Source organism: Temnothorax nylanderi, unplaced genomic scaffold, assembly GCF_030848795.1.
Source record: "Temnothorax nylanderi isolate EJ_2023f unplaced genomic scaffold, tnyl_v1.0 TNYL_tig0471_pilon, whole genome shotgun sequence".
Lineage (NCBI taxonomy): Eukaryota > Metazoa > Arthropoda > Insecta > Hymenoptera > Formicidae > Temnothorax > Temnothorax nylanderi.
Window position 1 is genome coordinate 1,827 of NW_027249533.1, and position 24,365 is coordinate 26,191.

General features: G+C 35.9%; 2 protein-coding genes across 10 annotated transcripts in view; both read right to left on the bottom strand.

Moving 5' to 3' along the window:
- Window positions 1-2,670: 2,670 nt before the first annotated feature.
- LOC139783131 (uncharacterized protein CG3556) overlaps window positions 2,671-24,365 on the bottom strand; it is a 55,585-nt gene continuing 33,890 nt past the window's right edge. For all 9 annotated transcript variants that reach the window (XM_071722262.1, XM_071722261.1, XM_071722264.1 and 6 more), the window contains one exon: window positions 2,671-3,223. In XM_071722262.1, the coding sequence (XP_071578363.1) occupies window positions 2,781-3,223 (443 nt within the window). In that variant the 3' untranslated portion in view covers window positions 2,671-2,780. The remainder of the gene's footprint in view (window positions 3,224-24,365) is intronic.
- LOC139783130 (uncharacterized) lies at window positions 11,034-21,021 on the bottom strand. The gene has a single exon (XM_071722260.1). The coding sequence runs from the start codon at window positions 20,130-20,132 to the stop codon at window positions 18,834-18,836; it is 1,299 nt and encodes a 432-aa protein (XP_071578361.1). The 5' UTR covers window positions 20,133-21,021; the 3' UTR covers window positions 11,034-18,833.

The window sequence follows — 24,365 nt, forward strand, 5'->3', positions numbered from 1 at the left end:
TTATTTACAAATAACTCAATATTTCTTTTCTAAGCATTTATTCCGATAATTTTAGTAATGCAATTTAACAACTATTTTTACCTATTTTCACAGCAAAGAACAATATAAAAAGAGCGCGACAACTTTTGAGTTATAAGTGCTATTAGATATGTAATGAAAAATTTGAGAGTTGTATAGAAGTAAAATATGTTTGTCGTTAAACTTAAAAATATATATATTTATACAAGTATAATTATATTTATCTGCATCCAATAATCCGATCCAAAATCTAATCCAATGTAATCTAATCTAACTTTTGTTAATCATCTGTATATGGGACGTTCCACGTCAACCGGACCACCGCTGCGTCCAAAAATTTCCGCAATGGAATGAGACGTGTGACGGCTCAAAATGTTCGTTAGGACAGCGCCTTTCAAAAGCCATGTGGCCTTTCCGAAAAATCCAATATGGCAGTGCCAATATGGCGCTGACAATCTGCTGACGTGGTCCCTGATTGTACGAAATCTTTGATTTACGTGCCAAAACCACCTGGAATGACTCCAAAATCACTATTGGAGAGTTTTCAAAGCCGGTGAACATTAATCCGTACCTAAATTCTCGAAACTTTATATGGCGGATCCAATGTGGCGACTATATATCTCAATCCACCGTTTATCACAATATGTCCTTTTCCACCGTGAAGATTACTCAAAATGTCTTCTAATTTCTTATCTGGAGGTTTGTAAGGTCAATGAATATGATCTTGGAGCTTGGAAGTATGCGTAATACAAGATGGCGAATCCAATATGCCAGCGAAAACACTTGCAGTTTCGTTATAAACTCAGCTGAAGCGGAAGAAAACTCAAAATAGCTCGAAGTCGACCACATGTAAAGCGATGACGTTAATGACCATGAGTTTGTAGCCAGAATAGGGAACACCAAACTCTATTGAAGCACTTTTGAACCTATTATTATTCAGTATCAAAATTTTACATTGAGCACAGTCGAGTCTTCTTTGTGAGATTATACAGCACCTTAGGATACTCGAATTCCTGCTATTTCTAGGTGCCCTTCCAGTCGCTAGGTGATTATCATCACGACAAGCAGTTTTTCATCAGTTGTTTTCACGACTGTTTGTGGCGAACTGTTGGCGTTCCCTATTGTGGCTATAAACGCATGGTCATTGACGTCGTCGCTTCACACGTGGTCGACTTCGAGCTATTTAGAGTTTTCTTCTGCTTCGGCTGAGCTTATAACGGAACTGCAGGTGTTTTCGCTGGCATATTGGATTCGCCATCTTGTATTACGCATACCTCTGGACTCCAAGATCATATTCATTGACCTTACGAACCTGCAGATAAGGAATTAGAAGACATTTTGAGTAATCTTCACGGTGGAAAAGGACATATTGTGATAAACGATGGATTGAGATATGTAGTGACCATATTAGATCCGCCATATAAAGTTTCGAGAATTTAGGTACGGATTAATGTTCACCGGCCTTGAAAACTCCCCAATAGTAATTTTGGAGTCATTCCAGGTGTTTTTAGTGGATCAAAGATTTCCTACGATCAGGGACCATGTCAGCAGATTTTCAGCGCCATATCGGCACCGCCATATTGGATTTTTCGGACAGGCCACATGGCTTTTGAAAAGCACTGTCCTAACGAACATTTTGAGCCGTCACACGTCTCATTCCATCGCGGCAATTTTTGGACGCAGCGGTGGTCCGGTTGACGTGGAATGTCCCATATACATTAGAATATTAATTAAATTATTTAAGATAATTTTTGCTTCAATGTCTTTGCATCCCATTACATTATTTTATTTGTCTCAATAAGAATAATTGGTCGCAGTATTTGGATTTTATTATAATTTTCAGCGCGTTTGAAATATTTCCGAAAATTATTCTTATATTATGCCTCAGAATTAGCGGAATTATTTTTTAATATCCATGTTAAATCGAATAATTATTTTGAAAAGTTAATCCTTTGGCTACTATGCGCCACTGTAGTAATTTCCCGCTAACCGATAACGAAACGTCACTATACAGGATGTTTTAGAACCCTTGTTACAAACTATGAGAGGTGGTAAGACTTGATAAAAGCATCGTTTTTCATTAAGCAACTCCTGTCCTTTGACGTGTTCTTAAGGAGCTACGCGTCCTGGAATCCTGGCATCCATCGGTAGGCAATCCAACGGTAAGGGGCAACCTGGACCAACAACACCACAAAAGATATTCCAAGTGTCTTTTCCTTACTTCATTGTACTTATTACATCTGCGCAACGTTGACCTGACGGCGCAACCACCTTACATTTTCAAAAATGAAAGAATTGTTCCTGATTTGGTGAACGTTTTATTGATCTGGTCAATCGTTCCTTCCTGATGTCAAGGGGGGTGACGTATCTACATAGTACTTTTGACATGCCCCTAGTGGTAAAAATCAAGAGGGTTGAGGTCAGGAGAGCGTGCATGTCATGCGATAGGCGCCAGGACGCGTTGCCGTGTCGGAGGACAGAGGTTGCTTAATAAAAAACGATACTTTCACTGAATCCTATCATCCCTCAAAGTTTGTAACAAGGGTTTTGAAACATCCTGTATATGACGCACCTCTAAACGACTGTTTAAGATAAAACATTATACTGATTCTTTTCTGTACTCTGAAATCGCACTATTAAGAATGTCTTAAATTGTTTTGATTTGCATTTATTTCATTAAAAGAACGGTCGCATTTTTTAATCGTGTTCTGTGGTCGAGTTGCGCGTACAGTAGTACTGCTCCACGTTCAGCTCAGTTCTAGCTAGAAGGTTGTAGTGCTTGTTTCGAAACTTTGTAATATAATAATAAATGATTTACTGTTGCTTGTAGTCAGACGAGGTGGTGAATTGTCCGATAAACCCTGTCCGCAGTCAAGAGCTCGAATGCTGGCCAATCCACGCGGCGCAACACCTAACATTGCTTCGGCGGTGGCATGGACATTGCCGTGAAACGAACCATCTGGTTGTTGCTGATTGATCAGCCAGGTTAAGGCTGCAGATCTATTCCAGTTATCGGCCGGTTCATTTTCGACTTCTTCTAGCGCTTGCATCACCAACACGGTATTACGCAGGTCACCAAAACTGCCGTCATGCCTTTGCTGTCGTGCCAGCTCCATTGACGGTTTACGAACGATGTGATGAAGGTTGCGATGCCGATGATCTTGAACGATACACCGCAGTGCCAGGATCAACATCGCGATAGTATCTAAAAGTTTTATTCATTGATAAAAGTTTATAGTCATGTAAAGAATCTAAGCAGTGCAAAATAAGAATAACATTAAAATATATTGTAGAATTTATGAAAATTTTATGAGGTCTGAAAAACGCTGTATCTCCGAATCTTTTGAGGTACATACAAACGAAATAACAAGCACTACAAACGAGTACGAACGAACTACATTAACCATTTTTATTTTTTATAAAGTTGGGCGCTAGGTTCACATCATCATCAGTGCAACGCGATCGGCGCTGGCGGCTCGCAGTTTCGCTGATCGCGCGCAGTTAAATAAATTTTTTTCCTAGCATATAGAACAAAACTGCATTATCACACATTTTTCTGTAAATAAAACCTTTCCGCTAAAAAAAGTTTTATGTCCACTAGTGGAAAAATAAAATGAGTTTTATAACTTATATTTTTTATACAAAAAAATTAATTTTTATACCAGTGGATAGCTTTCGAAATTCTGTATATTTTGTACATTTAAGAAATTACTCTATTATGCTTGTTAGTTCAGAAGTTATAGCCGAAATTAATCAAGGTATGCTGATCGACCCAACTGGCCAAATTTTATTGATCAAAAAAACGCTACGTTTCGACCGTAGATTCCGGTCCTTTTCAAGCGTATATACTCACAACTCACAAATATTAATTAGTCAGACATAATGCCCAAACTACGCCGAATCTAAAAACTAAACGACAAAATTGAGCACTCCGCAATAAATATGAAAAATATATATAAACTCCATAAATGATTGTATAAACCAGAAACTTACATATTTGTGCGTCGAAATTAAAACGATAAAATATTTGTCAAACGGCATGATTCGTTAGATGTTTGTGTCATGTCAGAGCCGTGCGGTGGTAAAAGTTAAACTGATAAACTTGACAATATGAAACAGACTAGTGCCGTCAACAATAAGCAAGGGCGTAGAGAGGGAAGTGGCAAAGAAGGAGAAGGCAACTATGTTTCTTTTATAATATGTTCATAGAGAACGTTAAGGTTCTCCGTGTCCTTTTGTAAATTAATGGTGTCGTCAAATTTTTTAATAAAAAACATCTCCGCTAATTCCCTCTTTCTGATCTGTCTCTCTTTATGTATTACTTCTGGTTTTCCCCAATCAAAATCGTGCCCATAGGATATTCGGTGCTCACTTACTACAGAATGCTTGCTAGTGTGTTTTCTGATATCGCTCTGGTGTTCCCTGAGACGCGTGCACAGATGTCTTTTAGTCTGCCCAATATATGTAGCATTGCAATCTTTGCAATTAATCTTGTATACTACTTCGGTCTGTTTCAGATCATCAATTCTATCTTTACCTCGTTTAATTAAGCAGTCAAGTTTTTTAGGAACTGTAAACAAGGTAGTAATGTGGAGCTTTTTTAACGTACGACAAATGCTATCACTCAACCTTTTGATATAAGGTAACGGTATGCAGTTCTTTAAATAAAAAATTATATTATTGTCAGCGAGAGTGTTATGTGTAGTGTTACGTGTTTTGAGAATGTTTAAACGTTTAGCAATGTGTTTATTAATAATTTGTTTAGGAAAACTATTGTTCTTCAAAATTTCTTTAACTATTTTAATATTACAGTCATGGAATTTTTCGTCAGAAAGTAAAATAGCGCGATCCACTAAGCTAGTAATAGTATTTAATTTATATTTTAATGGATGGTTAGAGTGAAAGTTTATGTATCATCCCGAGAACGTCGGTTTTCGATACCAATTAGTTATCAGTGTATTACCGTTCCTGATAACAGTCGTGTCAAGGAAGTTGAGTGACGCATTCGTTTCTATTTTATACGTGAACTTGAGTCTGGGATGATACTCGTTGAAAACCTTTAATATCAAGCCCACACTCGTTTTGGGGACAACCGCAAAAATGTCATCCACATATCTAAAAAATACCGAAATATTAAAATTTAAGAGGTTTAAGCAATGCGTCTCTAAGTCATCCATAACGATATCAGCAGCATCAGGAGATAAAGGAGATCCCATAGGGCTGCCGAAAATTTGTTCATAAATTTCACCATTGAAACTAAAACTAGTGGACGATAAAATATGGTCAATTGCGTGTAAAAACTGTGGTAAATTGAGGTCAGTCTTCTTGGAAATGTGGTACCATCTCTTTTCTATTCCCTTTAGAACTAAATCTTTAGGAATGTTCGTAAATAGTGCCGTAGCATCTAGTGAAATAAGTATTTCGTCATCTTTAATTTCCTTGTTATTAATGTACCTCGCAAAGGACCAACTGTCTTTTATGTGTGATTTAGGTTTTGGGATCGACTAGTGTAAAATCTTTTGGAGGAGACTAGCAACATTATAGAGCGGGCTTCCCAACGCTGAGACGATAATGCGTAACGGGAAGCCAGCTTTATGAACTTTCGGCAGTCCGTAGGCTCTCGGTAGATTTCCATTAGTACAATTAAGTTTCCTATATACACCGTCACTGATGATGCCATTGTCATGCCAAGATTTAACCAATTCATTAATTTTGGATGTAATTTTATTTATCGGATCTTTCTTCAATTTTTTGTAAGTAGTTTGGTCATCAAGCATTTCAGTCATTTAGTTTACATTGTACATGTTCTTATCCAAGATGACAGTTACTTGGCCTTTGTCAGCTTTGGTGACAAGGACATCATCATTATCCCGTAAGAATTTTTTGCAAGCAATAAATTCTCTTGTGAAACATCTGTCGATATGGTTAACGTGTCTATTCATACTAAGAAACTTTTTATTAAAAAATTTGACGACACCATTAATTTACAAAAGGTCACGGAGAACCTTAACGTTCTCTATGAACATATTATAAAAGAAACATAATTGCCTTCTTCTTCTTCGCAACTTCCCTCTCTACGCCCTTGCTTATTGTTAACGGCACTAGTCTGTTTTATATTGTCAAGTTTATCAGTTTAACTTTTACCACCGCACGGCTCTGACATGACACAAACATCTAACGAATCATGCCGTTTGACAAATATTTTATCGTTTTAATTTCGACGCACAAATATGTAAGTTTCTGGTTTATACAATCATTTATGGAGTTTTTATATATTTTTCATATTTATTGCGGAGTGCTCAATTTTGTCGTTTAGTTTTTAGATTCGGCGTAGTTTGGGCATTATGTCTGACTAATTAATATTTGTAAGTTGTGTATATACGCTTGAAAAGGACCGGAATCTACGGTCGAAACGTAGCGTTTTTTTTTATCAATAAAATTTGGCCAGCTGGGTCGATCAGCATACCTTGATTAATTTTTAATTATTCACTGGCGACTTAAGTTCTCAAGTTTTGTTTATAGCCGAAAGATGAAAATTTGGTTGGAAAAACGATTTTCGAGGGCTGATTTCACTCCTTAAACATGTTGATAAAAAAATATCAAATATTTTTATCCCTTCTATAAATGCACCAAGTTTCATTAAAATCGGAGAGGAACATCTGGGAGATTTTTCTTGTCAGTTACCGTTTGAGCCGGACGAGGTAGTTGTCATTTAAAATCATGACTGTCTTTTGAGTACATTGTTGTCTTAATTATATATAAGTACGGAAATTTTGCTTTTTGTATATAACACTACATGAAATTATATATAATCATATAAGATTTATATATACTTCCATATGAATCTTATATGTATCCCCATACATGAGTGCATATATGATCTATTGTTACCCACACAGCAAAATATATCTGAGATATAGCCAGATATCTTTATGCCTACAATTTTAAGTCAAATCTGAGATATCTTATTTTCAGATATTCACAGAATATCTGCAGAACATCATTACTCGATATCACATTATATCTTTGAAAAAGACATCTCTGCAACATTTGCATTCGAATATATGGTCGATTTATAGTTAGCTCTTATATTTTATAAAGATCAACTCAAGTTTATTTGTAGCCAATAAAACAATTCGAGAGGACTTGGACGCCATACCGATTCGTCCCGGCGAAAGCCAGACGCCGCGAGGGTACTTAAACAATTTTCACTCGGGCGGCGCCGGAGGTAACGACCGCGGCGCGAAAGCAACTCGCCGTGAGGAGACTTAAAAAACTTTTGCTGGGGTTGCGCCGGAGGTAACGATCGCGACACGAAATCAACATGTCGCGAGGGGACTTAGAAAATTTTTGCTCGGGCAAGTGCTAGTAACATGCGCTGCCGCGACGCAGCTACATGCGCCAGTACCTTCTCGTAAGCAAAAATCCTTACGCACTGGGATAAAAGGCGAACCTGTGAGATACTTGGCTCTAATATTTTTCGTGATGCCTCCGAGATATCATACAGTGCAGAGATGGCAAAATGCAAAATATTGGAATAGTATTGATGCATAATTTTGAATTTATTGCGAATTTTTATGAAAAGAATTTCTTTTATATTTGAAGAAAGACTCAGAATTGATGACATAAAAATGAATTTCTTATGAACTCTTAAGAATCATTTTAGAACAGAGAATAAATACGGAAAAAAATACGGAATAAATACGGAAAAAGAATTTCATAAATCGAGAATTTAAAAAGAATTCTTCTTTTCTTCTTGCTATTTGGGTTGTATGTAACATATCTGCTTTTAAATGAGGCATAGATATGCGACATATATGCAGAATCAAATATCATATCTGAGATAAAATTATCATGGCTTTTTATAATCTTGGAGATGTCTCTGATATATTCTCATGATATCTTGCGCAATCAGATATTCCGTCATTCAGATATCTTCTAGATATCTTGGTGATATATTTTGCTCTGTGGGTAATATTTATAGTTATATTTGGAATTATATATGCCTACACGGAGAGAAAAATCAAGTCGTAATACTATGTGAACCTGTATTATAAATACCTTATACTTTTCTCATGTTATATTTACAATAAATTCAACTTCTTATCCTACAAAATTCATGTTTTTAGAAGGTGGATACTGTTTTTATTAGAAAAGCTTTATAGATATATGTATTATCATACGATTACCAAGTTTTAATTACTAGCGTCGCCACCTGATTTAGTTACTAGCGTCGCCACCAATGCGTGTCATTTAGCTGTCTTACAGTTACTATTGACCCACGACATTTTTCGGTGGGCGTTTAGTAAAAATACGTATATACTAGGGATCCATGGTGCTAGGCGGCTGAGACTTTACATGAGCGACATGGTAAAATCCGGTGGGTCGCATGTAAATTTAAAGAGGCAGAGCGTCTGCTGTTTTTATAGTGGCGTTGTTATTAAATAAAGATTTATTTCGAGTAATAATCCTAGGACAAGCGTACTTAGTATAAGATAGCTGTCAAACACGTTAAAAATACTTTAATTCACAGGATAATAACATGAGAAATAGATAGAAATTTAAGGTGAAAAATTATCACGTAAAAATAATTTGATTTTTCTCTCCGTGTATATATAACGATATATGGACCCATGTATAATTTTATATAAAGTACCAAATTTCATATATAATCACATATAATTTTATATATAATCACATATATATAAATCATATATATTTATATATATAATTATATATTGCGACGCTATTTCCCACGGTCTCGCTATCCGGAGGAGAGCAGTCGCGGATTTACAAAACGCGAAGTTAGGTTGAGAGACGAAAAGGTAACGCGGGCGGATGCCCGCAGATAATTGCCAGATGAACGTGATATAATGGACGCCAGGTGCGACTATTCGCAACACCGTACAATACCTTAGCACCAATACCTAACGCGATACCTCAGGGCGTAGTTTCTTTTTTCTGGAGATTTGGAGAGGAGGCGTGACGCAATTAATTATACACAACTTAACAGAAATAGAATAATATATAATCCAAATCAATCAGAAAAAGATATAGCATAGTTGAAATTAGAAACATCAGAAAAAGATATAGTATAGTTGGAATTAGAAACAGATATAGTATCGTCGAAATCAGTAAAAGATACGCAGGGACATCAGGGAAGATATGCGGACAAATATAAATGCGGCGAACCGCCTTCCACGCGAACGCGCTACTCAAAATGGAATCGCAACAAACCTACCGCGCAATACCGACTAGTTCTTACGCATATTCCCGAATCCAACGCAACGACGTCTACACGCAAAGACGCGATAACATTTAACACGAAATACCGGATACGCACCAACGAATCCAACGCAACAACGCATTCACACAAAGATTCGGATCACAACGAACCACGCCACTGTACCGAATTTACTCACGCAGTCTCACGAGTGCTCAAGCCACCACGATTCACGTACGACGCAATAACTGCGGGCGATCTCGCCGTATCGGCCCTGCCGACAGGCGATCGGCCTCGCAAATAATACCTACTTTCGGCGGGCGATCTCGCCTTGCCGATCACGGCAGACGATCGTCCTCGCCTCGGATATCCCCAAGCACAAAACGACCTAAGCCGCGGACGATTCCGCGGCTAGCCACGCTAATCCCGAGATTTCCCGCGAAACCCGGTGATTCCACGGCACCGCACCAATCCCGACGACTCTACGGTCCTACCTAACGTAAGACACAATATTCGATCTCCTTGCGGGCCCGAGTACTCTACGACTTACTTTCACGCCAACACACTAAGTGCGAAACCGAGTGCCATCCAAATATACATTGCCACTCGCGAAACGCATTTTCACTAAATTACCGCGTGACCGCCCGAATCCGCAACACGAATTACGCGATCGCGACTCTAATCTTTACCACGATTATTCCACAACATTTAACACGATTGACCGAACACGCAACGTGACTGTCGGCCGTGACGGTGTTCCCGGGGAGGGCGTACCTGATCTCTACTTGCTCGAGGATTCGTTCTCGGCGAGGCCCCTTCGTGGATTCCAAACCAGTCTTCTCGACAAGGTAGAGCACAAGGTAGCGATGGGCGCTCATTCTCCAGATAACAGGTATCGCCAGATATTCCAAGGTAACTGACACGCGATGGAAACCGAGGCCAGCGCCTCGAACGAATCCTCTTCACCGCGGGGACGCCAGAGTGGTGACCTTACAGAAAACGATGTCCTTGGCAGCTTTTGGCTCGGTCGTCGAAGGATGCTTCTCTGTCCCGGTCCGGCACGACAGTGCGGAGACAATGGCCCGCCGGGATCGCGCCGGTTCCCCGCGCCTGCGCAGTGGCGCACCGCTTGTAGTGTCCGCCGATCCGAGCGCGCTCCCATGCACCTAATGCCGCTCCTTCCTGCGGCGCGGCTCGAACTGACTTCGCCTCGCGCGGCCCTTTTAAATAATCCGGCTGTCCGGGCCGCTATTATTTGGCCGGCGTTACGTAGGCCAGGCTGGCCGGGCCATGGCCACGTCCACCGGCAGCCCCTCGGGGTGGCGGCCACAGGGCTATGCACGTTCCCTGGGCCGTACTGCTGCACCCTAGTCTCCATGACATTACGACAGGGCGTCCCCCGGGGTTCTTCGGTTTCAAACTTCTGCGGTGGCCGAGCTCGGGGTCGGATTTCATACGGCGGCCTTTGACGTTGCGCTTGCGGGGAGGTCCGGGCGTGACCCGACTGACAGCCACGTCCCTCGGTCGTTTCCTTGGATGTGTCTTCCGATTCCTCCCTCGTGGCGACTCAAGGCCATTACACAAGATACCCGGTCATCACCGGCAATCCCCTTAAAATATAAGCTTAGTATGCTAATTACTAATTCCGCCGAAGCGGTGCAATCGCCCTCCCCCGCTCCGAGCGAGGAAGCACCCCCGAATTTCCCCTCGGCCGAGCCCGTCCGGGTAGCGGACGCGACTTGTCACGTCACAATATAATCTTTTTTCCCGGGTTATTTCTCGCCGGAGAACGTGAGATTATTTTGATTTTATTGTTACCGCTGAAGATCGATGGCTCAAAGCACAATAGAAACGTCCGATGTATAATTATGTAGGGTAGTTCAACAATGAACCAGTAGTACACTATGAACTATTGCGATATTTCGTAAATGTGACGTTGTCAGATTGTGCTGTTGTCATGCAGCGACTCGCATTTGAACCCCTCTTCGGCTCCTCAATCGGCCGGCAGATCGCGCGAAGGACGGCCATTTGAGGTCACATTTTGTGAATTTTGGGTGACAAACTAACATAAGTTTTTTTGTAAGTTTTACGTGTTTTTCATGTTTATGTTGTTATATCTATCATTTTTTTTCATTATTCTATAGTTTATTGTGTATATTTGGCTTTTATAATTCTGTAAGCAACTTTTTCTATTGTATTATTTTACCGTATTATTTTAAAGATTATCATAAAAAATGTTATATGGTCTATAATAAACCATTTTGTTTTTGATTAGTTATCTGTGTTATAAGTCTTATTAAACTGACTAGTTGCTACAATAAATAATAATTTAAGTGAGAAAAAGTCTGATTAAAAATAATAATTTTGATTGTAAGGTTCAAATAATAAAAACATATAACATATATAATTAAGTTGGCTTTAATTTAAATTTATACTATCCTAACCTTACATATCATGTCTTACAATTATCTCTTCCCTAAATAAACATTTTAAAACATGGTAAAAATAAAATAACCCTAATAATTCACAGTATAAAACATGTAGTTTATTGTCAAAAATGGCTAGGGTTCATTGTGTACACATAGGGACGCATCTTTCTCGCATTTAAAATACATCCAGCCGCGTATATAAGCAGACCCCCTGTGAGGCGAAAAGTAGATTTGGTTTCGAAACCTCCATTATCATTAATAAAAATTATTCTTCTAACGACAAGAGTAAACGCTCGTTAAACGCTCAATAGAGGCTGGATGCAGTTTCCAATGATAAAAGTAGGCTGTGGTCCACTTGACGCTAAAAATGCTTTGAAATGTTCTTCTTCTCTTTTGCTTCCTCATAGAGGAAGCTTTGTTTTCGTGAATTTCGTATATGAACCTTCGATTGCATTTAAGTTGGGTTTAAGTCAACCAAATTTAAAAAAATTATATATGAAATAGGGGTAGAAGAAACCAACGAAGAGATTGGTTTTTGAGTTTTTTCTGCCAATATGTTCAGATAGTTGTAAAACGTCGAAATATCGCCTAAAAAAAAATGTCTGTGTGTGTGTATGTGTAGATTTAATGTCCGTGGTTACTCTAACTTCCGCAAATATTGAGATATCGGGCTGTTTTTTTTTTTAATCGATAGAGTATCATTCAAGGAAGGTTGGTATTGAATTTGGCGATAATCGGTAAAGGCGTTCTTTTTTAAAAAAATTTTGAACTTTTTTAGAAATGTCCGTGGTTGCTCTAATTTCCGCAAATATTGAGATATCGGGCTGTTTTTTTTTTTTTTTAATCGATAGAGTATCATTCAAGGAAGGTTGGTATTGAATTTGGCGATGATCGGTAAAGGGGTTCTTTTTTAAAAAAATTTTGAATTTTTTTAGAAATGTCTGTGATTGCTCTAACTTCCGCAAATATTGAGATATCGGGCTGTTTTTTTTTTAATCGATAGAGTATCATTCAAGGAAGGTTGGTATTGAATTTGGCGATAATCGGTAAAGGCGTTCTTTTTTAAAAAAATTTTGAATTTTTTTAGAAATGTCCGTGGTTGCTCTAATTTCCGCAAATATTGAGATATCGGGCTGTTTTTTTTTTTTAATCGATAGAGTATCATTCAAGGAAGGTTGGTATTGAATTTGGCGATGATCGGTAAAGGGGTTCTTTTTTAAAAAAATTTTGAATTTTTTTAGAAATGTCCGTGATTGCTCTAACTTCCGCAAATATTGAGATATCGGGCTGTTTTTTTTTTAATCGATAGAGTATCATTCAAGGAAGGTTGGTATTGAATTTGGCGATAATCGGTAAAGGGGTTCTTTTTTAAAAAAATTTTGAATTTTTTTAGAAATGTCCGTGGTTGCTCTAATTTCCGCAAATATTGAGATATCGGGCTGTTTTTTTTTTTAATCGATAGAGTATCATTCAAGGAAGGTTGGTATTGAATTTGGCGATGATCGGTAAAGGGGTTCTTTTTTAAAAAAATTTTGAATTTTTTTAGAAATGTCCGTGATTGCTCTAACTTCCGCAAATATTGAGATATCGGGCTGTTTTTTTTTTTTAATCGATAGAGTATTATTCAAGGAAGGTTGGTATTGAATTTGGCGATAATCGGTAAAGGGGTTCTTTTTAAAAAAAATTTTTACTTTTTTTAAAAATGTCTGTGGTTGTTTTAACTTGCGCAAATATTGAGATATTGGGCTTAATTTTTTTTTAATTGATAGAGTATCGTTTAAGGAGGGTTGATATTGAATTTGGCGATGATCGATAAAAAGGGTCTTTTTAAAAAAAATTTTTTTTAATTTTTCTAAAAAAATTTTCAGGGGTTTTTTTTTAAAAAATTTTAAATTTTTTTAGAAATGTCCGTGGTTGCTTTAACTTCCGTAAATATTGAGATATCGGGCTGTTTTTTTTTTAATCGATAGTCTTGTTCAAGGAAGGTTTGTATTGAATTTGGTGATGATCGGTAAAGGGGTTCTTTTTCTCTTAATGTTTTTTTTTTCGATAATACACATTTTTTATATGGAATTTTTAATCAATATATTTTACTTTGTCTTGAGTATTTTCTAACTTCGCTGTTTACTCACTTTCAGATTTTACTGCTGCTCAAATCAGAAGTTCGTCCCGAAATATTTATTTAAAAAAAAAATATATATAAATATATGAAAAAGTCGTTATTATTTTTTTTAACAAATACTGAAGAATATAATAAAATTAGAAATAGACTGATATAAAAAAATTTGCGAAAGTTAGAGCAACACAAACATTTCTACAAAAAGTACAAATTTTCTTAAAAAAGAACAAGTATTATATAGATTATTATTAAAAGAAAGTTGATATTAAGCAGCAGAGAAATAAGCTACTGAGAAAAAAGCAGCGGAGAAATAAGCAGCGGGAAATAACGAAAAATAACGATAAAGAAAAGAAGAAAAAATTTTTCATATTTTTTAAATTTTTATTTCAATTATAAATTTAAATTTATAAAAAGTATATTGTTTTTTATTCTGGACATTTTTAAAAAAATTTGGTTAATTAATCAATAATTCTTTAAAATTTCTGTTTAAAAAAACAGTCAAGTTCGCTCACAAAGCTTCCTCTATGAGGAAGCCAAAATAAATAAATACTAATAATTATACATTGAATAAAATACAAGCTTCCTCATAGAGGAGCTTTGTGAGCGAAGACAAGTTTCCACTTGCACACTTTAAAACTATGAGGAAGCAATGTGCAAGTTTCTACTTGCACACGTTTTACTTGTTTTTCATTGAAAGAAAGGAGAAGAGAAATGCTTCGATGCATTTGTAGCGTCAAGTGAACCGTAGCCGTAAACGCCTATTAAATGCTTAACAGATAAAAAACGCTATGTACAAACGCCTTTTAAACGCTGCAGTGTGCCAATTTCCGCTTTATGAAATCTTTACTGACCGTTTCCAAACTCTCAACAAACTCCCGCAAACGCTCACGTAAACGCCAAAGAAACGTTTACGAAACTTCTCATTTTCGCCAGGGTTATCTTATACAATATGTAGCCAACTAAATTTATGAACTGTATGCAAAAATACAGATCTTCAACTTAATAATTGAGAGAGATATATAAGCCTCTGTACATGGTTCATTGTTGGACTACCTACCCTATCCTATTAATTACACAGGAACACAAAAAAATTTTTTTGAAAAGCAACTGGGATCAGAGTAGGTGTTTCTTATAGATTTTGGGTCACTGAATCCGAATTCGTAAACCGTTTTGCTCCATCACGTCTAGATTTTTAGATAATCGAGAAAAATAGCCGAAAATCTGTGAAAATTGAAATAAACATTTAAAGAAAGAGCAAAAGTATAACATCAAAGAAAGAGAAAAAGTATAACATCAAAATGCGGTCGCAGAACTGATTTAAATATATTTTGGTAAGTTAAATAAAGTGCAAAAAAGGAGGATGTTAAAAAAGGGACGAATTTCGCCCAAAAAGGTGTAAGTAAAAAAAATAGTGTTTTTTGTAGATCTTGATCTCCTGAATACGATAAAGCTAATAAAAAGTTCGTGGTGCTTGGGAAACACCTTGAAAATTGAGCATAAACGTGGTGTATTTACAGAAATTCGGATGAGATATATGCTATATCATAAAATGTACTGGTGAAAGATTTGTTGGGGAGAGGGAAAAGGGGGAAGAAAGAGTGTTTTGTGTGCGTGTGTGTGTGCATGTGTGCGTGCGCGAGTGCGGGTGCGGGTGAGGGTGCGTGTGCGGGTACGGGTGTGTGCGCGCGTGCTTAACTTAAATCTTTTCCAAAAGACCTTTATCCGTGCTCCATTGCTTCTTACGCCAATATCCTGTAGTTAGATCTATTGGGATTTTTTCTGTAACTGCTCTATAATCCATGTCAAATATTTCAAATCTTCTTCTTACTCCAGTCTTTCTTTTACACCATTTTATTCTTCTCCATGTTTCTCCTATAATGCTTCTCTTGTGCATAGGATGTCTGTATTTCGCAAAGTCTTCATGTTGTATCAATTCTTTGATGCGCTCTCTCTCTCTCTCTCTCTCTCTCTCTCTCTCTCTCTCTCTCTCTCTCTCTCTCTCTCTCTCTCTCTCTCTCTCTCTCTCTCTCTCTCTCTCTCTCTCTCTCTCTCTCTCTCTCTCTCTCTCTCTCTCTCTCTCTCTCTCTCTCTCTCTCTCTCTCTCTCTCTCCGTATACGCTAATTTTATTTAAAAAATTTCTTGCCAGTAGTTCCGCTCTGTTTCTTAACAGTGTGACTTTCGCTTCCGCCACTATCATGTTATTCGGGGTACTATTTCTATATCCTAATGCTGTACGTATTCCTAAATATTACGCTCTTTCTACTTTTAGTTTTTGGGCCTCTTCTTTGGGAAAGTATTAAAGTTGCCATAATCCGTTATGGACCTAACCAAACTTTTGTATAACATCAACGCTGTGCTAACTTCCATACCTTTCGATTTTTTTTTAAATATGACATTAGAGAATTCGCCTTTTTTACTTTGCCTTTTGTCTCTTGAACTTGTTTGTGATAACTTAATTTATTGTCTAACCATATCCCCAGTTTCGTTTCTTTTTGAATATATATATATATATATATATATATATATACGAGTATTTTGTAATTCTATAAACATATTTCTATCCCATCCTCCATGTTTGGAGAATTCTACTAAAACTGTTTTTTTTTTTGGGTTGTAATTGTAATCCTAATTCATTTAATTGAACGTTTATACTATTCACAGCCTTTTCCAATTTCCGCTTATTCTCTATTTTATTACTACCTATAACATACGCAGCTATATCATCCGCAAATAGCACTGAATCAAACTCGAACTGTATCCTTATTTGTAACATCACATGTATATAAAGAGTATAAGATCGGGCTAAGTACTGCCCCTTGTGGAAGACCCTTAAAGACTCTCCTATGTTCTGTTTCCTGCCCATTTACAATAAACTCTGTGTCTCTGTAAAATAGCCATTTACTAATAAATTTTAAAATATCCTTTGGGCATTTAAGTTTGCTCAATTTCTCCGTACGTTATATACGACGTTATCGTAAGCCGATGATACATCCAAGAAAGCTGCCAAAATATACTGATCTCTGTACATACCGTTTCTGATGTCTGTCGTTAGCTTTACCAAATTTTCTGCACACGAGCGTCCCTTCCTAAAGCCATTCTGGTCTCTCGCTAGCTTATTTTTTCGTTCTGCCCACCAGACAAGCCGCTCGTTCACCATTCTCTCCATAACTTTCCCGACACATGAGGATAGTGCTATCGGTCTCACTTTCTCTTTGCCTATCTTGTCAATAAACATAATCTGGTATTTTCTCCAATCTTCCGGGAACCAATCCGTTGTCCAAACCTTATTGCATATATCCAGTAGTACTTTTCTTATTTCTTCTGTCATTTCTTTCAAGATTTTATATTCGATCCGTCTCTTCTTGGTGCAGTATTTTTTCGTATCATCTCAAGAGCTCTTGTCATTTCATCCATAATGAACTGTCCTTCTAAACATTCTTCCTTGTATGATTCTCCGGTTCTTCCTTTCATCTCTGTCTGTGCACTCGGAGGAACTAATTCTTCGATCTCTCTTCTAATTTCCTCTTCCCTATTTTTGTGTATCCAGCTAATCCAATTTATCTTCTTCCTCACATTCTTGAATATTCTCATTGTGTTTCACACGTATGCTGGGCTGGTGAATCTATTGATCGACGCACAGAAATCATTGAAATTTTCTCTTTTCTTACTGTTAATTATTTTTCTCGTCTCAGCTCTTTTTTTCTTATATTCAATAAATGAATGTAGGTCCTTTTTCCTTCTAAATTCTTTTAATGCCATCTTCCTCTTTTCAATAGCTTCCTCGCAATCAGAGTCCCACCAAGAAATTTATCTTCCTTTTGGATTATCTCTGCTGTTCTTTTTGTTCTTCTTATCTTCATCTGTCGATCTTTTTGCTTTCTTCTCATTGCCCGAAATAACCTCAATTGTCTTTCTAAATACTTCTGTAAAGGCACGATATCTTTCTTCTTTATTGACATTTTCTCCTTGTAGTATCTCTTTAATATTCCCGTTGTTTTCCTCGAGTAGTTTACGCATAGTATCATTGAAGTCCTTCCATCTTGTTTTCTTAGTTGATATTCTATTTGTCTTCTTAGTATAACTTCCTATTTCTGTCACTATTCTCATTTCTATGGGAAAATGATCCGATTCCTATGTATCATTTAGTTGTTCATACTCTATGTTGTCATAGTAATTTGCAGTAGTGAATATCAGATAAAGAAGAGGCGTGATCCACCTTCTCCAATCTAGATAACGTATCTTCGTTGACGCATATGAAATCCTGATTATACATCATTTCCCATAATCTCTCGCCATTGACGTCCGTATCTAGACAATTTTATGATGTATGATGGGCGTTGAAATCGCCTAAAAATATCGTTTGCAGACCTTTATTATCGAATTTGAAGATTCCTTCCCATGCGTTCTTCGAGAGGGTGTTTCCCGGTCTTCTATATACTGCTATTACATTTATTTTCTCAGTTGTGTTCTTCAATCGGACTCCTATAATATTGAATCTCTCGTCTACATTTTGCCCCATCCAGATATTATCTCAAACTCAATATTATCCCTTATGCAAATTGCCACTCCTCCGCTATTATCAATACTCTTCTTATTATACGTTTTATATCCTGAAAAATCAGAAAAATATATATTGTTTTTACTACACTTAGTTTCTGTTATAATCATAATGTCATAGTCTTGTATCCTTTGCTTTATCTTATTTTTTTTATTTTGTACACCTCTACAATTCCAAACCACCACTTTTAATGCAAACATGCTGAAAATTATCATGTGGGAGATGGCGTGATGGTCCAGGTTGTGTACCATCCCGTACCTCTCCTCGTCCATCTTTTCTCCAGTATTCTTTCTTTATTTCATGAACGATGATTCTCTGTTTCCTTGTTTTTTCTGCTAGTTCTGGTTCCTTCTTCCTTTGTAATATTTCTTCCCTAGTCCTAATGGCATCCTCTTGATTTCTTATCCCTAGTTCTTTTATTTCGGATCCCTTAACCATTTCCTGTATAATTCTTCTGAATTTCCAATCCTGGTCTGAATAAAACTTTAGTTTCGCAGCCAGGTTAATAACAATGTCTTGTTCGTATTAAGCCCTGGAGGAATCTTCTGTGTTAAACTTTCCCTTCTTCCTTGCGGATGTACATCTACTTCCTCCTCCGATACTTCACTTTCCCAGGTTTCTTCTCTTTGTTTTGCTTCTTTATCCTCGTGCCCTTGTCTAATAGCTAAGCCTCTTTTATCCTTCGTTACTTCTTCCTCTCTGTTGTTGAATCGTCTATAATAACAATTTTTATCCTTATCTCGCATGTGCCTATCTGAATCAGAGGCGGCCCTTACTCTGTAATTTCGTGGTAAAGCTCTTCTTTGTTTGAAGATATTTCCTTCATCTTTATACTGAATCACTTTCCTTGACGTTGAAGGTATATCGCTTCTATCTATTTCTCTTTTTGGTGACGGTAACTTCGGCCACTCCTTAGGCTTTTCACACCTGTCATAATCTTGTATCCTGTTCATTTCTCGGCCTACTAATATTCTCTCCGCCTTCTTACGAGATACATTATTGTACCCCATTATCACATTAATATTTTTATTCTTTTCGTAGACTGTGCATGCTCTATAAGTGGACCTATGCTGTCCTACGCAATTTCTACATTTTGTCATTCTATTACATTTACCATGTTCCAAGTCTCCACATATTATGTACCTTTCCTCACTCTTACATACAGCTTTGATATGTCCAAACCTAAAGCACTTGAAGCACTGTTTTACAGCCGCTATGTAAGGCCTAATTTTGATTGATGTCCTTTTTCCAAATAGATCTATCCTTTGTCTAACTCTATCTCCTTTAAATGTAACAATTATGTTTCCTGTATCCTTTTCTATCATTTTCTTGGTCTCTTTGTCCCACTTCTTCCTATACATGCAACCTATTCTTTCTATTTCACTGTGATCGTCTATAGAGTCCCAGAGATCCACTACGCTGTCCGGCCAGTCCGTGATTACGTCCACAAATTTCTTCCCTCTTTGCTCTATATTGGCTGTAATGCCAACCTCTTCCGAAAGCCGGTTCACTGTCTCTAAACATATATTAGCTTCATTACATTTATTAAACCTACATAGCGCTGACGTATAAGTTATCATCATAATTTCTTCCGAAAAAATCTTACTTCTCATTAACATTTTCCATATTTTAAAATAATTCTTACCTCTTTTCGTTTGAGTTCTATCATTTTTAAGCTTCAATACTAACTTAAAAGAATCGCTAGAACTTTCCTCAAACTTATCTTGTCTCTGGCCCGTAATCTCGGATGCATCAATTTCGCTCATTTTCCTCAATATTACCATACAGTTAAGGTATTCCTCCTACCTTGCTACCTGCATCCTTCTTTCTTCTTCCACCGTTTTCTCGTTATTATTTCCTTCTTTTCTCTTTGCAATGACCTTCGCACAGATACTGTTTACGTTGTCCCGCTCTTTGGCCGTGAAAGCCGACGTTTGCATGTTTTCCTCTTCCACTTCCATACTCGACGCTGATTCGTAGATCGAATCTTCCGTGTTGAGAGACGCTAACGCTGATTGGTTGTCAGCTGCATCTTCCTTGTCGCTGACCATCATGGCCGTCTCTTCTTCGTTTGGCGTCTCTTCGGAATTTGGAAACAAAATTGCATGTTTTTTTACGAATATTTTCATCAAAATTGATTTAAATTCGAAGAAAATATTCATAAAAACATGCAATTTTGTTTCCAAATTCAATTGAATTTTGTTCAAACTATATAAGAACTTTAGATGTTATTAATTATTTAATAATAATTGGACAATAAATTAAATAATTAATTCAATACAATTAATATCTTAATTTATTAAAATCAATTTTATTGTATAATAATATAAGTACAAAATTACCTTTTTCAAAAAAGTGCCAAGTACACACAATGTATTTTATAAATCCAAAAATCCAACCTAAGTGGTAGTAGCTTTATTTCTCCTTAACAAAATTATATCACAAAATTGCGTTACCTAACTTAACCTAAGTGATATGTATAAATCCAAAAATTTAACCTAAATGATAGTAGCTTTAATTTCTCCTTAACAGAATTATTATATCACAAAATTGCGTTATTTAGCTCAACGCAAGTAATATGTATTCCAAAAAATATATGAAATCTTTAAATTGCGCTAATTACAAAGAGAATATATATATTGCTTTAAAAAATAATTGTTGTGCAACTACTTTTAAAAAATAAACCCCAAGTGGTACATATCTTTGTGTTTCCATTCAAGGGTCTTTCTATCCCAATTCAAGTAGTAGTAGCTTTAATTCTCCTTAATAAAATTATAATATTACAAAGAATCATTTTAATCACAAAGAATTAAAGAGGTAACATTACAAAATAAAAATATTTAATTAAAATAAAATGAATAAGTTTTTCTTGTAAAAAAACTTGGTACTGTTTTTTTACTCCCGTCGTATTTTTCTCTAAATTATGTTTATTGTTTTTTTTATTCAATCAAAAATTTTAGTACTTTATTAAATTTCTAGCAGAGGTCTAGCAGCGCCAAGTTTTTTTACAAGAAAATTTTATTTATTTTATTTTAATTAAATATTTTTATTTTGTAATGTTACCTCTTTAATTTTTTTGTGATTAAAATGATTCTTTGTAATATTATAGTCTTATTAAGGAGAATTAAAGCTACTACCACTTGGATTGGGATAGGAAGACCCTTGAATGGAAACACAAAGATATATATCACACTTGGGTTTTATTTTTTAAAAGTAGTTGCACAACAATTATTTTTTAAAGCAATATATTGTATATATATTCTCTTTGTAATTGGCGCAATTTAAAGATTTCTTTCATATATTTCATATATTTCTTTGAAATACATATCACTTGAATTGAGTTAAATAACGCAATTTTGTGATATAATAATTTTGTTAAGGAGAAATTAAAGCTACTATCACTTAGGTTGAATTTTTGGATTTACAAAATACATTGCGTGTACTTGGCGCCTTTTTTTACCTTTTTTGAAAAGGTAATTTTGTACTGATATCACGCATTTTGTAGTGCATTAAGCAGGGAAACAAATTAAATTTTTATTGAATTAGCAAATTAGTAATTAGTCACAAAAAATTACTAATTAGGTACATAAAAATGAATAATATTTAGATAAAAGTGATTTACGCATTACTTAAGGAATTGGTAATTTTTTAGAGAAAATTTTCTAGTTACGTGAAAATTAGTATTTAGGTAAAAATGAATTAATTTCTTTTGTAAATTGGTAATTAATAGGAATAAATTCTTTATTATTAAAATAAATTAATATTTGTCAAAAATAAATTACTACTTATTTATAAATTAATAATTAGTGGAAAATAATTATTAATTTTTTCAATAATAAATAATTAGTCTCAAGTAATAGTTACTTATTTTAAAAATTATTAATTAATATAAATTGCGCTACCTATATATCACTTTCTCGTTCTCTTCAACTTTTACAATTTACAAGACCGCATATACGTACATACGAGTGCGATTTTGGATACACTTTCTTTCTTAAAGATCTCCTCGATATCAGCTCCCTACGATCAATATATATTGATATATTTGATGATTACTATTACAACGGTCACGACTGTCACTACACTGATAAATCCGACCCACTGACATTTCGCTTCTTGTGACGCCCATCCTAACGGTTAAAACTACTCGGATTTGAACGTTTTTTTTTTTAATGTTAGGTAATTAAAAAACACTACAATGTTTATGGGTTAAAAATTGACGCTAATTGTTTATTTAATAAATTTTCAGGTTTATTTTAATTATAAAAAAAAGCGTCAATTTTTAACCGATAAACATTGTAGTGTTTTTAATTACCTACATTTAAAAAAAAAACGTTCAAATCCGAGTAGTTTTAACCGGTTCCGAGATAACGCACTTTTTTGGTCTAATTTGCCTCTATTAATGGATGGATATAATATGGACGTCCATTAGACGTCTTTTATAAACATATAACCGCGAGCGTTAGTAACCCGCACTGCCGCGACGCGGCTACCATGCGCGAGTACTTTCTCGTAATAAAAAAACATCACGCGCTAGTATATTAAGAGGCGAGCCTGTGAGAGGCCTGACTGCGATAATTCTTTGCTGCAGATCATCTGAAGTGATACCTCTGGTATCACATAGCAGGGGTCTTCAAATCGTGACACTTCGATCTTTGCGTGACGCGACCGAAATTTGGAATTAAACGATCGTATTTAACGATGAGAGACCACGGTGTTGCACAATACATATTTCTAGGTTATAACTGACTGACAGCGCGCTGAACGCACTGTCTGCACTGAGCGCACACGCACACGACGCACATGTACGTATATGCTGTCTCTTTTCAATAGTCTCAAATGCCATCTATTGATGCAAAAGCAACCATACGTACAGCGACGATGACGACGTTTCTTAATTGTAAAATTTAACATTTCAGACTTTACGTCGCAATATCTCCGCTCGTAGGGCACATAGCGGAAAAATAAAAACACTTTTATTACATAATTCAAACCTAATTAGCTATTGATTAAGCCTACTTATTGTTAGAACTTGATTCGTTCACTCGTTATTGAGATCTCAAAATCTCGGGTACTTGCAACTCGTCCGTTCGCGTAAAGATGCACGACGGTCTCGCGCTGCGCGTGTACTTGGCGCGGGACACTACCGTGTCTCCTTGATAGAAAGTAAAAGTAACAGTTCGTAGTTGAATAACCTTTTTTATTTTTAGAAAAATCTTAAATATAAAAAATCCTATTTTTTATATCTTACAATAATTTTTGTAACACTTTTTTTTATAAAAACATTACCAACATATTAATGCTACAAAATAAATGTTAAATATTATTATGACAAATGTAAACATAATCTCATTATTCTTCAAACATGTTTAAATCCTTTTTTTCATAAAAAAGTAATTGCTTAAAAATAACTTTCCGCGTATTTTTAGCAATTATGAACACTTAAAGCGAAATGTCAGAGAAATTTTAACACGTTTTCAGAGAAATATCACCAAGTTTTCAAAAAAGTTTTCGGAAAAATTTCAGTTTAATTTCACAAAATTTTCAGCAAATATTCAGCAATTTGGCCAAAAATCCTTTTCAGCGAAATTTTAGAGAAATATCAGTAAATTTTCAGAGAATTTTTAGTAAATTTTCAGATAACTTTTTGGAGAAATTGTAGCGAATTTTTAAACAATTTTCAACAATTTGGCTAAAAATAACTTTTTAGCGAAATTTTAGAGAAATTTCAGCCTACTTTTAGAGAAATTTCAGCAAATTTTCAGATTTACGAAGAAATTTTAGTTTAATTTTAGCGAAGTACTTTTGCTGAAAAAATCACTTTTAGAGGAATTGCAGTAAAATTTCAGCGTCTTTTCAACAATTTTGCTGAAATATTACTTTCACCAAATTTCTGCGAAATTTCAGTAAAATTTTTCCACCAGGGCGGACATCCGGGTACCCGCCCGCTTGTCCGTTACCAGTTGTATATGGATCTGGACCGGTTCCGCGGGTATCCGGATAATTCGGGTACCCGC

Excerpts from the sequence above, each read along its gene's own strand:
- LOC139783130 (XM_071722260.1), bottom strand. The coding sequence starts at position 20,132 with ATGGTAATATTGAGGAAAATGAGCGAAATTGATGCATCCGAGATTACG.